At 42.3% G+C, this 15,470-nt stretch overlaps 1 protein-coding gene across 2 annotated transcripts in view; it reads left to right on the top strand.

Annotated features, from left to right (window-relative positions):
• INTS4 (integrator complex subunit 4) overlaps positions 1–10,550 on the top strand; it is a 32,574-nt gene extending 22,024 nt beyond the window's left edge. For both annotated transcript variants that reach the window (XM_002190754.7, XM_030268558.4), the window contains exons 17-23: positions 709–789; positions 2,478–2,608; positions 3,518–3,577; positions 5,201–5,360; positions 5,680–5,823; positions 6,542–6,662; positions 8,981–10,550. In XM_002190754.7, coding sequence (XP_002190790.5) covers positions 709–789; positions 2,478–2,608; positions 3,518–3,577; positions 5,201–5,360; positions 5,680–5,823; positions 6,542–6,662; positions 8,981–9,174 — 891 coding nt within the window. In that variant the 3' untranslated portion in view covers positions 9,175–10,550. The remainder of the gene's footprint in view (positions 1–708; positions 790–2,477; positions 2,609–3,517; positions 3,578–5,200; positions 5,361–5,679; positions 5,824–6,541; positions 6,663–8,980) is intronic.
• The last annotated feature ends 4,920 nt before the right edge of the window (positions 10,551–15,470 follow it).

Raw genomic sequence — 15,470 nt, 5'->3', positions numbered from 1 at the left:
ATAGTCTGTACGGGCAACTTCAAAAAGGAGGCAGTGATATAAATAGTCAGTCAAGCTTTTCTACATTTTTTTAAAATATAAAGCAAAAAGCAAATAGAGTGAGGTAGGCAGTTGGGATTTTTTGGGGGTTTTTTGAGGGGTTTTTTGTTGTTTGTTTGGTTTTGGTTTGTTGTTTTTGTTTTCTTTTTGAGGGGTTTTCTGGGTTTTTGGTTTTGGTTTTTTGGGTTTTCTTGTTTGTTTGTTGGTTTTTTTTGTTTTGTTTTTAATATCAATATCAGCAGCTGAATTAGACACAATATTCATAGATACTCCAGGATTTTGGTGGAGTGGAGGAAAGTTCAGAAATGTGACTGTGGAAGTAAGTGTGTTTCTGGGGACAATTATTTTTATTCCCATTTTTTGCCCTCTGAGATTGCCCTGATCTTGGTCCCAGAGGGTTGATAACAAGTGAGCTCTTGGTTATGAAATACAAGGAGTTTGACTTGACGAGTCTCTCATTCACAGCTTTGTTAATATTATTCTCAACTTCCTTTATATTTTCTCATTGCATAGGTATCTCTGTTTCTTTATAGAACAATGTGTATTTTGGAGGTCTTGTTTCCCTGTGTTGTATTTAAAAGCACAAAAGAAAGCTTTGGTGTGCTTTTTCCACCAGTTGTTTAGACTGAATTGGATATTTATCATAATTCCTTTATTTTTTTCTTGTAGGCCTTGCAGGAGAAGTTGTGGAATGTGGCAGCTCCCCTGTACCTGAAACAGAATGCATTGGCATCTACTGCAGCAAAACAGGTGAGATGGAAGCAGCTGAGCCTGCTCAGAGGCCAGTCCTTGGGTAGGAGTCTTTTGTTGGCCATGGAACAATTATACACAGCAGACCTTCCACTGCTGTAGTCTGTCCAAGTAAATCTCAGTTCCCCAAACTGAGGTAATTTCTCTACTCCATAAAAGATGAGTGGGGAGGGAGGGAAGTTCATAACCACTGTATAAAGGCAAATATCACACCCATCTTCCAGAAGAGTAAGAAAGAAGATACAGAAAACTGTGGGCTGCTTGTCCTTGCCCCTTTCCTTGGGAAGGTTATGAACCAAATACTTATAAAAGCTGTTCCTAAACAAGATCAGCAAAGCTACTTGGAACAGCCAGAATGCATTTCTCAAGAATAAATTATGGCTGACCACCACCACAGCTCTCTATGGTGAGGGGATTGGTGGTCTGACCAAGGGGAGGGCAAGGGAAATTGCAAAGCTTGGATAATAGGTGGTAAGGATCCTGCAAATTGAGGAGCCAGCTGATATGCTGGAGGGCATGGCTGCTGGTCTGGACACACTGGGGAACTGGGATGACAGGAACCTCATCATGTTCACTACACTGAATATGAGGCACTGCAGGAGGCCAGCTGCAACTGGGATGACTTGATCTGGGAAATGATCCAGCTCTGGGGAGATGCCGTCTGGAGGGCTGTGTCATGTGTTGGCCTCCCCAGCAGAAGGAAGGGGCTGACAAACTGGGATGAATTCAGCAGAGGGCCACCAGTGTGGTCAGGGGTTGGAGCACATTACCTGCAAGGAAAGGCTGAGGGAGATGGAATGGTGCAGACTGGAAAGAGCAGGTCTCAGGATGGTTCTACTTCTGTCTAGCACTGTCATTACAGGATATAAATAAAACAGAGCCAGACTACTCTGGATAGGAGGCAGTTTGCAAATGATGAGAAATTTTGATCAGCTATAAAGGGAAAATTTCCTATAAGGATGGTTAAGTACTGTTGCCCAGAAAGGTGGGGGGAATCTCTGTCGTTGGAAGTGTTTGCAATTTGATGTGGCCCCAAGTTACTGGATCTAATGAGACATGCTCTGGGCAGGGAGCCAGGCTAGATAAACTCCACAGGTCTCATCCAATTTGAGTTATTCTGATTCTGTGATGTATAAATGATCAGATCCTGGAAAAACTGAAGCTGAACCCTAAGAAAAGGTAAAGAAGCAAGCAAGGTATTCAATAGTCTGGTAACAAATCTAGGGTAAAAGCAAGTTCATGGATCTGCTGGGAAACTCTGCTGATATTTTGAGTCTTCAGATAATTAAGATGCAATAGACAGGCACTGCTGTACATCAAAGCCTTCTCTGCTGTTGATGAGTAGAAACAAAAGCCATACAGCTTTTGAAATAATCTCTAATTGAAATGTTTGTCTTGGGTGCCCTTCTGAGTAGTGTGTGAACCTCCTGGAAAGTGTTTTCTGTTGTGATGGTGGATGTAGGTCACTTGCTGTCAATGCAAGGTGAGGGAGTATTCCCTGTTAAATAACTTGAAAGTTCTTTGGCATCTGCACAGTCATACTGAACTCAACTGAATTTATTTGAGCACACCGTCTTGCTTCATGTATTCCTCGGTATGAGATAAAAATACCAGAATCTGGTGATCATGGTTGTACCGGGGCTTAACAGTCTGATGGTTATTTTATCCCTGTTGTGTCTGTCTGGCAGATCTTGGAAGAAACTTACAAAATGGAGTTCATGTACAGCGGAGTGGAAAGTAGACAAGTGGTCATTATTCACCACATGAGACTGCAGGCGAAGGCCTTGCAGCTGATAGTGACTGCCCGCACCACTAGAGGGTAAGGAGCACCTGACCTAAGGATCTTCTTAGGGTTAGCTCTGAGATTACTGTCCTGAAGCTTTGTTTAAAAAAACAGCAAGGATAAATTAGACACATAACAGGGCAGCATGCCAATAACCATTTGCTAGAGTAATTCAGAACAAAAAAAAACCAAAAACCTTCTATTGCCTTTGATACAGCTGTATAGGGACACAATCCTGAATTAGATGACAAAACTATTGGGAAGATGGGTTTTGTGGGTTGAGTTCTCTCATTTAGGAACATAGAAGTAGGTTAAAAACATTGCAGAGTTGATACTTGGGACCTGTTTAAATGAGGAAAAGTAATTTATCAAAAGAATGTACCAAACACATTTGCTTCATTAGGTATTCATTGCTGAATTTTTAGCATCAGGGACCTATTGTTCTCCTATCTGATGTGCAACTGCTGTGTGTGACTCAGAAGCTGCTCTTGTGCAGGCTTAGGTACATGAGAGGCTCTGAGTGGTTTGTTTTGGCTGCTGAAGTTAAAGAAGTGACACATCGTTATAGAATGAGAACTCCAGCTGGTGGAATTAGAGCAAATTAGCTACTGTCTTAGTTTACTTCTGTTTCAGGTTTGTTGACATCAATTTACTGTGTTACCATGGAGGTCCATAATATATTAGCCTTTTAACCACTTGTTTTATAGGTGGAAAATGAGTATTTTCTAACACTAGCTTTGGGAACTTAATTAGTGCCTTATGCAAATGGAGGTTTTTATGTAAGAGGGGGAGATAGATAAGAGAGGAATACTTTTTTGGTTCAAAAACTAAAATCTTCCCATTTTTAAGAGGTTTAATGGGTTTCCAAACCATCTAAATGTGTATAGTCGTAGAGCCATTTTTCTTTCTTTAAAAGTAAACCAAGGAATATTATTTTCATTACAGAGTGGAACCTCTTTTTGGGATGTGTGAAAAATTCCTCCAAGAAGTGGATTCCTTTCAGAGGTGACAAACTCTATTGCTTTTTCACTTTGTATTAGAAAGTCCCACCACCATTGTCATCAGGGGATATTCACTTTGTTTTTCATCTCTTCACATCTCCCTTCCCTGCTGTCCTACATTGGGAACTGCCATGTGATAATAATAAAGCAAGAAGAACCTTTGTATTTAAAGTCCTCAATATCAGGATATTATGCTGGTACTTCAGAAACATGTACTCTGAATTAATTTTTTATAGAATAGCTGACTTTTTTCTTGTATTTATAGGGATTTATTGAGTAGATGCTGTTTTGATAAATACTTAATTTTTTTTTTTTTGGTTACTTTGTTTCCTGGAGTCTCCTGAGAGTGTTTTGACCTTTCAAAGCTTAATAAAAAAGCAGATTACCCTTGATGTACTCATCATGTAGCAATAAGTCAGAGAAGAATTCTGCAGTATCTTTCCTGGCCCTGTCTACTGCTTTTGCCACCTCTTAGTAGTCACCTTTACTTCCAGGGAGAATAGATGTATTAAGTGTCAGTTTGATGACTGGATTGATTCTAGTGAAAGGTGTCCCTGCCTATGACCAGGGTGTGCAACCAGGTAATCTTTGAGGTCCCTTCCAAACCATTCTGTGGTTCTGATTCTGTGAAGTAGTGATGAATTCTGCTGAGACTCAGTGCAAGGAAAAGATACACACAAAATGAAAGAGTTCTATCTTCCAGCTCCAGCTGGGCATTAGGACAGATTTGGTCCTGTTTTCTTATCAGTTAAGCAGCCCCAACTGCCAAGCTTATAATAAATGTGAATTTAGGCAGAACTAGAAATAAAATTCTGCCAAGCCAACTAAAGATACTTGTATCTCTGAACTAGCTATACAATTCCCTGCTGAGTCATAAAATCATAGAATCACAGAATCATAGAATGGTTTAGGTTGGAAGGGTCCTTAAAGACCATTTTGTTCCAACTGCCCTGCCATGGGCAGAGACACCTTCCACTCCAGAAGTCCATCCAGCCTGGCCTTAAACACTTCCAGGGATGGGGCTTCCACAACTTTTCGGGGCTACCTGTGCCAGTGCCTCACCACCCTCACAGTGAAGAATCTCCTTCTAAAATCAAATCTAAATATTTCCTCTTGTAGTTTAAAACGATTCTCATTTGTCTTGTCATGATCTGCTTGTGTAAAATCTTTATAAGTCCCCTCTAAGTACTGAAAATTTGCAATGGGGTCTCCCTGGAGCCTTCCCTTCTCCAGGCTAAACACTCCCAACTCTCTCAGCCTGTCTTCCTAACAGAGGTGCTCCAGCCCTCTGAACATCTTCATGGCCTCCTCTGTTCTTCTTACACTGTGAGCTTCAGAACTGGGCACAGTACTCCAGGTGGGATCTCATGAGGGCAAAGAAGAGGGGGAGAATCCCCTCCTTTGACCTGCTGCCCACACTACATAGCCCTCAATGGTGTCAGTTTGAGCACAAGGCACAGTCCCAACACAAGTCATCTCTTATGGATGAGATACATCAGAAGAGGAAGGCAGGTAGCTAATTCTGTCATTATAACTAAATATAAGAATTAAGTAGCTTGACTAAAAATAACAATACTGTGGGAAAAGTTGAAAAATATACTTGATTTTTAATCTATTCTTGATACAGATGTTTCATCTCCGAGCTCCCACATATGCAAGGCAGTTTTGTAGATAAATTGCTGGACTTAATGCCCAGACTTGTGACGTCCAAGCCTTCAGAAGTGGTCAAGATTCTTCAGACAACATTGCGGCAAAGTACCTTCCTCCACCTTCCTCTTCCAGAGCAGGTTGGTTTAACAGAAAATAAAAAGCAATATCCTTGTGGACTGTCTTGGCATCTGACTGCTTTCTAATATACCATGAAGCTTTTAGAATTCAGGGTCTTGTCAGACACAACTCTTATTTATTTCTTGTTTGTCTTCTTATCTAGCATCCTCTGGACTACTGCTAAAAACATTAAAAACTTAGTAATTCCTGGCAATATTAAAAAAAAAAATCCAAAGTTTTTGCAGGTCTCTGTTAAGAACAGTAGTAACTATGTTTTTTTTTTTTTCCTTTCCTCTTTCCCCCACCTTCTGAATTTGACAATGACTTTGCCCCTAACAGCTTCATAGAGCTACTGCAAATATCATTGAGCCTACTGGTGAATCTGATAATCCCCTGAGGTTTACATCAGGATTGGTTGTGGCACTGGATGTTGATGCAACTCTGGAACATGTGCAGGATCCCCAAGGAACTGTTAAAGTTCAGGTAGGAGGCCATTTGACATAAATGCAAACAAGATTATGTCTTGGGGGGAGTTTCTTTAAGGATATCAATACTTTTAGATTGCAAATAATGATACACTTTGTTAGTAACAATGCTGGATTTCTGTGTTTTGACCAGTCATTCAGAAACTGGTTTGTCTGTAGTGTGCTGGGAGTTGGCTTGGGTACAGTTCTGAGTTTGCTTTGAGCACTTGCATATCATTCTGTGCTTCCATGTGCACTGTACATGTTATGGACATGAACACCAATAAATGCTGGTCAGCTCCCAGCTGGTTTAGTAGGAGGAGAAAAAGCAAAAGAAGTTGTTCTGTGTGGCACAAAAATATGCAGGCTCTTGGCTTTCTGTATTTCTAGTTTTCTTCCTGCTGCTGAATCAGTTCTTCATGCAGCTGAGGGGGTGGGAGTGGTATGATCTATGCAGCATCACTGCTTTACAAAGAAACAAAAACCTCAGTTACAATGCAGAGGAAGAAGCTGGTGTTAGTGTGGCCTTTTTTCCAGCTGTGCTGTGGGTTTGAATGGCAGCATGTGGCTATTACATCCAGGGCAGTTGAACTCCTGGCTCCAAGCTAAAGCCCACTTGTCTTGCCTTCCTAACTCAGACAGTAAACAGCCAAGTTTACTTGGCTGTTCCACTGTGCAGATCCCCTGTGCAGTCATTCCTTTGTTTTTTTTCTTTCCTTTTTCTTGTTCTCCTCTAGGTGTTGTATCCAGATGGACAAGCACAGATAATCCATCCTAAACCAGCTGACTTCCGAAATCCTGGCCCTGGGAGGCACAGGCTGATAACTCAGGTTTACCTCTCTCACACAGCCTGGACAGGTAATGTTAATGATACAAGTTAACGTGGCTGTGTGGCTGCACTTCCATTAGACACAAGTTACATATCCACAATCTGGAGGGCTCTGAGGATCCTGGACTCTGCAGCTGTGGTTGTGCTGCCCTTGGTGTCAATCAGGCCTTTGAGCAGTTACAGCTCCCTGTTTACCAGGCACTGCTGCTCTGTATGGAAGTAGAGGGGCTGCTGTTCTGGGAGCGCCCTGGGAGCCTTCCCATGAGAGCTGTGTTCAAGGTGAGGTCACCCACTCATGTGCAGAGCAAAGGAGCCAGGTCTGCATCCTCAGGTAAAGGCAAGGGATCGTGGTAAACTGACTCCTTGTAAGTTGTTGTTTCGGGTCTCACAGGTATCTGAGCATGGCAGGGAACACTGCAGTGGTACAATTTCATTGCTGATTCAACTTTCACCCTTTTAATGCCCTAAAACCCCCACCTTTAGTTCTGATGATGATGTGACTCCAACAGTCCCCTTCAGTCTCAGCTGCTGTGCACACTTCCCCATGGAAGCACTTCAGTAATTGGCTTGTGGACTTCAAACAACAAATGCAGAGTGTATTTGATTCACAGCTCCATTTGTCCTATTTTCTTTTAATCTCTTCACCTTTATTCAAATGTGGGGGTTTCCTCTGAGAGGTTTTTTTTTTTTTCTGAGCAATTTTTAATTGGGTTTGTTGATTTTTTATTTTAACCAACAGAATTTTGTTTACTGCATGTTCCTTCACATATGCTTTTTTTAATATAGTACCTCCATGGTGTACTCACTCATCCTGCTGTCTTAGTTTTGTTTTGGAGAAGAAAACATGGTACTGTTTCTAGGACTGGAAGTATCTGGGTTTAAGGGCTGATCCTATTACTTCACCAGAGGGAGCTGAAGTCCTTATTTCTACTTCTGCAGTGTTCACTGGAAGGGCATTTTAAGCATGGCCCTGAGGGATTGTGTTCTGGTGTCTCCTCTAGGCATTATTTTAATGATTAACTTTTGACATTGGCACTTAGGCATATAAAACAGGGGGAAGACACTGAGCTGGGAGGGGCTCAGAAAACAGGGTCAGAATTGCCTTGAAATTCAAGTGGAGAAATTGCCTTGGATTTCAAGACAATAAAACTCGTTAAAGGCCGGTTGAAAGAGTGTGCTTAGGAAGGAGAATGTCCAAGTGCAAAGCACTGATTAATTGCCAGGTGTAGAGCAGAAGTGAAAGAAGTGACTTCGGGCTGCAAATAAAGAGTTGGTGGAGTGATGAAAAGGTGAGCTTAGGGAGGTGTTGGCTGAAGGTGGAGTACCTGTGCAAAAGAGTTATTTCTTGTGTTCTGTCTGGTGCTGATGATGTCTCAGCTGGAGACCCCTGCAGTTCTAGATGTGGAATCTTAAAATCCTGTGGGTTTCGGCAGGTTTCATTTAGGTTTCATTAATGTGGTCCTGTTTGGGTTATCCCTGGTATACAGTTAAGTCCTGCACACCACCTGGTGCTCACTCCCCAGTGGGACAGGTAGAGGATCAGAAAGGCAATGTGAGAAAACTCATGGGTATTACACTTTGCAGTGATAGCTACAACATCCCTGTGCTATTGACACTATTTTGGTCACAAATCCCAAACAAGGCATCATGCAAGCTACTATGAAGGAAAATTAATTTTATCCCAGCCCAAACCAGTACCATCCATAAAGAAAACCTAAACAAATCTGGTTTTCAGTCTAGAAAGGAGAATTTTGTTGTGTATGTAGGTCCAGCAGTAAGTCCAGGGTAATACTGTGTATACTGAAACCCCTGTTCTGTTATGACCACTGAGAGAAGAGTAAATTGAAATGATCCTATGGACAGTATTAGGAACCTTGCTCTGCCCAGCTGCATAGTTGGTGAAAGAGAGGAAGAGGCTGTTGGGCATGTAAAAACTTCCAACAAAAGAGAATCTTCAAGTAATCTCCTGTGCCACAAATGTTGCCAGATGTCATCTGGACTGATCCTGACATAAATACAGTGAGCAGGGCCTGCTAGTTCTGTGGGGGTTTTAATGATTGTTACTATTTCATTGCAGTAACTTTCCAGCAGTTATTTTTGAAAGTTGTAAGTTAGTGGTAAGATTTAAGTAATGACAAAGAGAGGGGGATAAACTTAGAATAGTCCTTAGTTCCGCTGTGCTGAATGTAGTGCAAAAAGCTTGTTTTCAGACACAAGACAGGATTCTAGTCACTCCAGAACAGCTCTGTACATACCCACCATACATGAAATTAAAATTCATTTGATGTTGATTGTTCACTGTGCAATGACAATCACGTTTGGATTGTTTTATTTTTTTTCTCTGCAGAGCCATGTCAGATTGAAGTGCGATTGCTGCTGGCTTACAACTCCAACAGGAGCAAAGCATCTACCAGAATTCCTAAATCTACCTGGAGTGAGAGCTTGGAGGCTCTCCCACCCTCTGAAAATGGCATAGAGGGGACCATCCCCTTCAGCAAACCCGTCAAGGTGTATATAATGCCCAAACCTGCCAGGCGGTGAAGGCTGGCGCTGAAAAACCTATTTATGGGTTTGTTGTGTCCAAGACAGCAGACCAAACTGAAACAGCCTTTACATGCATAAAGGGAGTCAAAATAAAGCTGCTGAAGAACAGTTGGTCTCTTAAGCAGCAAGAGTTGCTCAGCTAGTTAGGAGTGGTTTCAAGAAAATGCAGGTTTTTCTATATTGACTCAGCAGAAACAGAACAGTTCTCAATCAGCATTCCAGTAATAATTTCATTGGGCTATACCTTCAGTTTTTACCTGCAAAAAGTGTTTCTCCAAGGCCTCTAGGTTTTCTGCTATGTATTTACTATGTAAATCCTTGGGCACATAATTTAATTCAATGTTATTTTTACAGTACTCTGAAGTGAAGCTGAGTTCGGCATTTTGTGTGGGATTGTTGGTTTGTTTCTGGGGTTTTCTGGGTTTGGTTGTTTTGGTTTTGATGTCAGGTGGGTTTTTTTGTTGTTTTTTTGTTGTTTTTTTAATGTCTAAAACTTGGATTTGTGCACTGGTACCTAATTTCTTAACAGAAAAAATTATATTCTAAAAAGTAGTGTTGTTCTTGTGTGGGAACAGCACCTAGGAAGGAAATTGCCAATTGCTGTTCTACATCCTCTCCAGCTGTACTGAAGCTGGTCCGGCTTTGGGGAGGGCACAGGTTGTTGATGGTGCAGGGGCAGGAGGAACCTCTTTGTGCAGGTGGCAGAACTTCAGTCAGCAGGACGTGGAGTTTAACTGAGCTACAGCAACAAAGCAGTTTGTCTCCTATTGCACCTTTGTACAGCTTGAGGAGCAAGGTAAGTAAGTACCAGTTGGAAAATTCCTAACCACAACCCACTGAGTTTTACAGGATCTGTTTCTGTGTGATGATCCTAGCCTGATCCAGTCCTAGTGGGATGTGAAAATCCATGATTTTCAATTCAGCAGCACTTTTGGCACTAAAAGTCTTTCTTGCCAGTTGAAGTAGCCAAACACCCTGTGTTCAGCAGCAGTTGGGCAGCTTGTCAGTGTTTCCCTCTGGAGGTGAGCTGGGAGTGCAGAGACACGAGAATTTAGTTAAAACATGATCCATCTTGCGTTCCTGTCAGGAAGTGTGTCTGTGCATTGTTTCTGTGTGCCAGGCTTAATGGACTGAGGAACTTCCTATGATTTGTAGCAATCCTTTGGTAGGATTTTTTAGGAGGACCTAATGTGTGAAACATTCTTGTGCAGCAGCCAAATGTTGCCTGTGTTCATGAATCAGTTGGGGTTTTTTTCTTTTTAAAAAGAGATGTATTTTTAGCAAGTAAACAAAACAGTGAAGAAATACTTTGCAGTTGTATTTAGTGTAAATAACCCCTTACATGCTTTCCTACAATAAAATTGCAAACCTCGTGCTATTGTTTCTTTTTTTATAATAAAAGTGAACATGGATGCCTGCATGGTTCTTGGCTAATAAGATCACTGCATGTTTTTTGTGATTTAAGTTTTTTAGCACTGGTGAGTTGTGGCCCAGAGGCTCATAACCATAAAACTTTGCTGCTGCTTGAATCCTTGAATTAAATTTACTTTCTTAGTGCTTCTGCTCTTACAAACTGTTTTTTGGTGTTTCACCTTTAGGGCACTGCTTTGAAAATTGCCTGCCCATCTGACAGCTGAGTTGTTATTGTCTGACTTGTCTTTGGCATCCTCAGTTCAGTTCCCAGCAGACAGGGTTGATGTATCTCTCATTAGGAGGCTGTGTCTGGGCAGATATTTGACAAGCTGAGTGAGCTCATTACAGGCTTTTTGCTTTTTCTTCCCCTCATTTTTGCACTTCACCAGCATTTTGTGCAGTTTGTCATCTCAGTAGTGTTTCTAATTTAGATGGTGTCCATAGGCTCCAGACCACAATGGGTGCTGTGGTGGGCACAGCAGATACTTTCAATATCAAAATTTTGGCATCTTTTTCTCTTTTGCTAAGTACTGGATCAAATTTCTACTATTTTGTTCCCCTCGTGCTGTCCTTGACCCCCTTCCATATAACATACCAGGCAAAGAGTGAGTGCCTTCTGTACTGCTGCCGAGAATCAGATACTGCAGGGCTGTGGAAAAGTTCTTCCATCTGTAATTTCAAGATGCCTAAAACAAGCTGAAAATGTAAGGCTGCTATGAACATTTCTAATCTGCTAATGAGAGCATTCTGCAGTTGGCTTCTCTGTAGATTTTTCTCTGATTTCTGGTTTGGATCATGGAAGAAATGACAGCTTTTCCTTTCCTCCTTCAGTTTCACCTGTGTAAGCAGATGACTAATTCATCATCCAATATAAACCTTCCCTCTTTCGGGTTAAAGCCCTCCCGCCTTGTCCTATCACTTCATGCCCTTTTCAAAGTCCCCCTCCAGCTCTCTCGTAGCCCCTTCAGGTACTGGAAGGAGCTCTCAGGTTTCCCCAGAGCCGTCTCTTCTCAAGACTGAACACCCCCAACTCTCTCAGCCTCTCTGCAGCAGAGGTGCTCCAGCCCTTTCAGCATTTTCATGTTCTCCTCTGGACTTACTCCACATGTTGACATCCTTATGTTGGGGGCCCCAGAGCTGGATGCAGCATTACAGGTGGGGTCTCACCAGGGTGAGCAGAGGGGGAGACCCCCCGCACTTGGCCTGCTGCCCACATGCAGCCCAGAAAGACAGAGGAGTCCTTTGAGCTGCCAGAGCATGTTGTTGAGTCATGTTGAGCTGCTCACCCACCAACACCCCTGAGGTGTTGCCCCTCAGAGCTGCTCTCAATCCATTCTCCACACAGCTTGCACATGTGTATGTCACTGCCCATTTCACACCATGGTCCAAAATATGGGGAATTGGGAAAGAAATTTGTATAAAAAGCAAGGGTTGTTATAGTTGTTGAAATCCAGATGTTGACTTTTTGTCCCCATCCCCACATTTGAGACATTAAGGTTTTTCTGCTCTCAAAAATACCAGAGCTTATGCTCTTTGTGTTGTCTCAGAGGCATTCATGCCATTCAGCCGTTGTCCTTTAATTCTGGATAATTGTTGGGCTTCTGCATTGCAATAGCCTATAAGATGATTGATCTCAGAATGAAAAGAAAAACAAAGGGCTCTAGTCACACACAAAGATAATTTGCATCTTTCATCTCCTTTGAAGGGGGAACAGAGGACTTCAGATGACAGTCACCCAAGTATGAAGAGTTTCTGTTCTCTCAGCTGCTTCCAAGTGTAGGAACAGTGTGCTAGTACAGCTGCAGCCACAGAGAGACTGAGCAATCTACAAAGGAATGGCAATTTGCTAAGAACCAACAATGTTCAATCATCCCTCATCTCTGCATTGTACCTGCAAGTTAGACAAAAGCAAGAGGGAAAAGAATCCGGCAGAGCAAGGAGAATGCTGACCTCATGTGAAAGAGGGGTAGCTTAGCGGTTTGAAAATGTGTTGTCCTATTTAACTTTCTGGATTTAATTTAAATAAGGCATCTGTATATGTGGGAAACACAGCTTTGAATGCTTTCAGTGGGATATTCATATCCAGATTGCTGAAGTCCAGTGAAATTCATTACACAAATTTGGAAGTAAATAATTCAATTACTGAGTCAAGAGCTCATAAAACAATGCATAAATGTATAGGGAGCAAAGCTGAAGCTTATGAGACATTAAGTCAGACCTGGTGTAGCTTCCACCTATCTTATTTTAAAAAGGACCAAAAAAAAGTAAATGGGCGGGGACACTGCCAAAAGTACAAAGCAAGTTCCTGGGAAGATGAATGAAGAGGGTATGCATTTAAATCACACTGCATGACATCAGTGAATCATTTAGGTTGGAAAAAACCTCTTAAGACCATGGAGTCCAACCATAAACACAGCACTACCACACCCACACTAAGCCATGGCCCCAGGTGCTACATCCACATGCCTTTTGAACACTGCCAGGGATGATGACTCCACCACTTCCCTGGGTAGCCAGTTCCAAAGCCTGGCAACGCTTTTGGAAAAGGATTTTTTTTCCTAATATCCAATTTAAACTTCCTCTGGTGCAACCTAAGGCTGTTTCTTGTCCTGTTACTTGTTACTGACACCCCACTGGCAGCAATCTCCTTTCAGGCAGTTGTAGAGAGTGATAAGGTCCCTCCTGAGCCTTCTTTTCTGCAGGCTGAACAGCCCCAGCTCCCTCAGGCTGCTCCTCATCAGACTTGCATCTCTGCCATGCTCTACTGGTCATCATCTTGGGTTCAAGCTCACAGAGATAGATTCCTCTGGAATCCTGTCTTGCTTGCCTAAGTTAAAATCACTTTTTGAATCTTATTTCACTGGCATCTTCCATTTTATTCTTAGTAACAGGCACTGGGAATGCAGAAAAGGCTGTCTTTTTACTTTACAGTTTGCTAATGCAGTATCAGTGGGACTTCAAAATAAAAAGTTTTAAGGCTTGTGGATGCCAGGCTTTGCACAAATGTTACCCAATGTCCCTTAAAAATGCTGGTCGTGTTGCATTTGGTGTCTGTGAGCCTTTTATGGCCTGTTTCTCTGGGCTGCCAGCTCACACATGCTGCTTCACAAAGATAAAGGCTGGGGACTGACCCACTCGGCGGCAGAGCAGCTGGGGTGGAATCTTCCTGGCTCCCAGCCCAGCCGCAGCTCGGCTTTAATTTCAGCGTCAGGGTGGGAGTTCACTGCCTACTGGGAGATCGTTTTCCTGGTGGGAGGCAGAGCAGTGGTGGATGTGAGAAATCCTGCCCTATAAAAGTGCATTCCCATGATTTGGGCTATGAGCCCACAATTTTAACAAATTATTTATGGCTCTAGCTGAAAGCAGCAATTTCACAAAGATACCAGTTTGAGCTCTGCTGGAATTTTTTGATGAATCAATCCCAGCTGCTTCCACCATCTAGCAAAGCAATATCAGGCACCAAGAAGGAAATCGGGCTTTCAGTGACTGGAGCAGCCCAAGTGGAACAGATGCTATTGTGGGAACTGACAGTGCTGACTCAGGAAGCTTTGACGAGAGCAGCGAGAGAAGACATGGATGGAAAAACTTGCAGCAGATAACCTCCTTGTTGACACCAACATTTTGTACTGGTGGTGGTGAAACTTCACAGTTTACCTTTAAAAAAATAAATCCATTTCTTTGCACACTGCAGCTCCCTGTTTTGGAAGTGGAATCTTCTGCATCCTACCAGTTGCCAAATGAAGGGAAAAATTAAGAGGCTGCAGCACAAAGCTGGGTAGGGTACACCTCAGTCACCTGGCAATGCAAAACGGGCTCTGCTCCCCGCATGCCTTTTGGGAGGACAGATCGTGTGGCAGCAGCAGTGTGAGGAGCCCACAGTATTTGTCTCAAATACAAGACCTGAGCTACGAAGCTTTGGTGAATGTGGCATCACCATTAATGTGCCACATTAACATGAAAATATGTTACCAAAAGTAAAGTAAAAAACAGACCTGGAGGAGAAAGATAAGGGGTTTGCTCAACTTCTCCTAATGTGTAATGCACATGGTTCCATTTTTTAAAGTACTGCAGTGTCCTCTCAGCCAAAGCATTACAAAGCCTTTTCCTATTTGAGACTGCCTTAAGGCCCAGAAGCTCATAAAATAACACAAATACATGACCATGATCAAGAGAGTCAAACCACCTTCACTATCAGATAACAGTGCAAAAAGTCTCCATGCTCTGTGGGCTGGTAGGAACTCGTTCTGCTGGCGTTCCCTTGGGGTGACCACAGTCTTCTGGGTCAGTAGTTCACCTTCTCCTTCACACCAGACAAGTTGTGCAGAAAAATGTCACAGCAGCTACTCTGAGCATTATACCAGCTGCTGTGTCAGACAACACAGATGCAGCTGGAAAGGCAGTTCCTGCTGGGTTATATAAGATTTTGCCTCAAGTGTAGCTTCACTAAGAGAAAACATTGCTGTCATTAGGAGATTGCAAGATAAAACTTTCAAGTACTCGCTCTCGTTTTGCTTTTACATCACTTTGTATTTTATCAGAGAAAAGATTTTAAATTATTCCTAGAGCAAATAGCAGAAAAAGAACATAGTATTTTGTGCATCTTGGGAAAGTTACTGTGCTCTCCTATCAATCTAAGCCTCTCTACTACTACTTGGATAGCTCCAAGTGCCTCAGGGCTTTTACAGCTTCATCTTGGTACTTTCATTAATACACACAAATTAATATGCACAGAATAAGAAATGGTGGGCCTGGTGGGAAAAAAAATCTACAGTAGGTAACTTGTAACTGGCAATATTGATAAAGACCCACCAAGAACAGCAACCAAGAGAACTTTAAATGTTTAGTGTAATAGTGTAAGGTTTAAATCTTTAATGTAATAA

The sequence above is a fragment of the Taeniopygia guttata genome, chromosome 1 (genome assembly GCF_048771995.1).
Source record: "Taeniopygia guttata chromosome 1, bTaeGut7.mat, whole genome shotgun sequence".
Taxonomy (NCBI): Eukaryota; Metazoa; Chordata; class Aves; order Passeriformes; family Estrildidae; genus Taeniopygia; species Taeniopygia guttata.
Note: the sequence above shows the minus strand (reverse complement) of the source record. Positions and strands in the feature narration are given on the sequence as shown.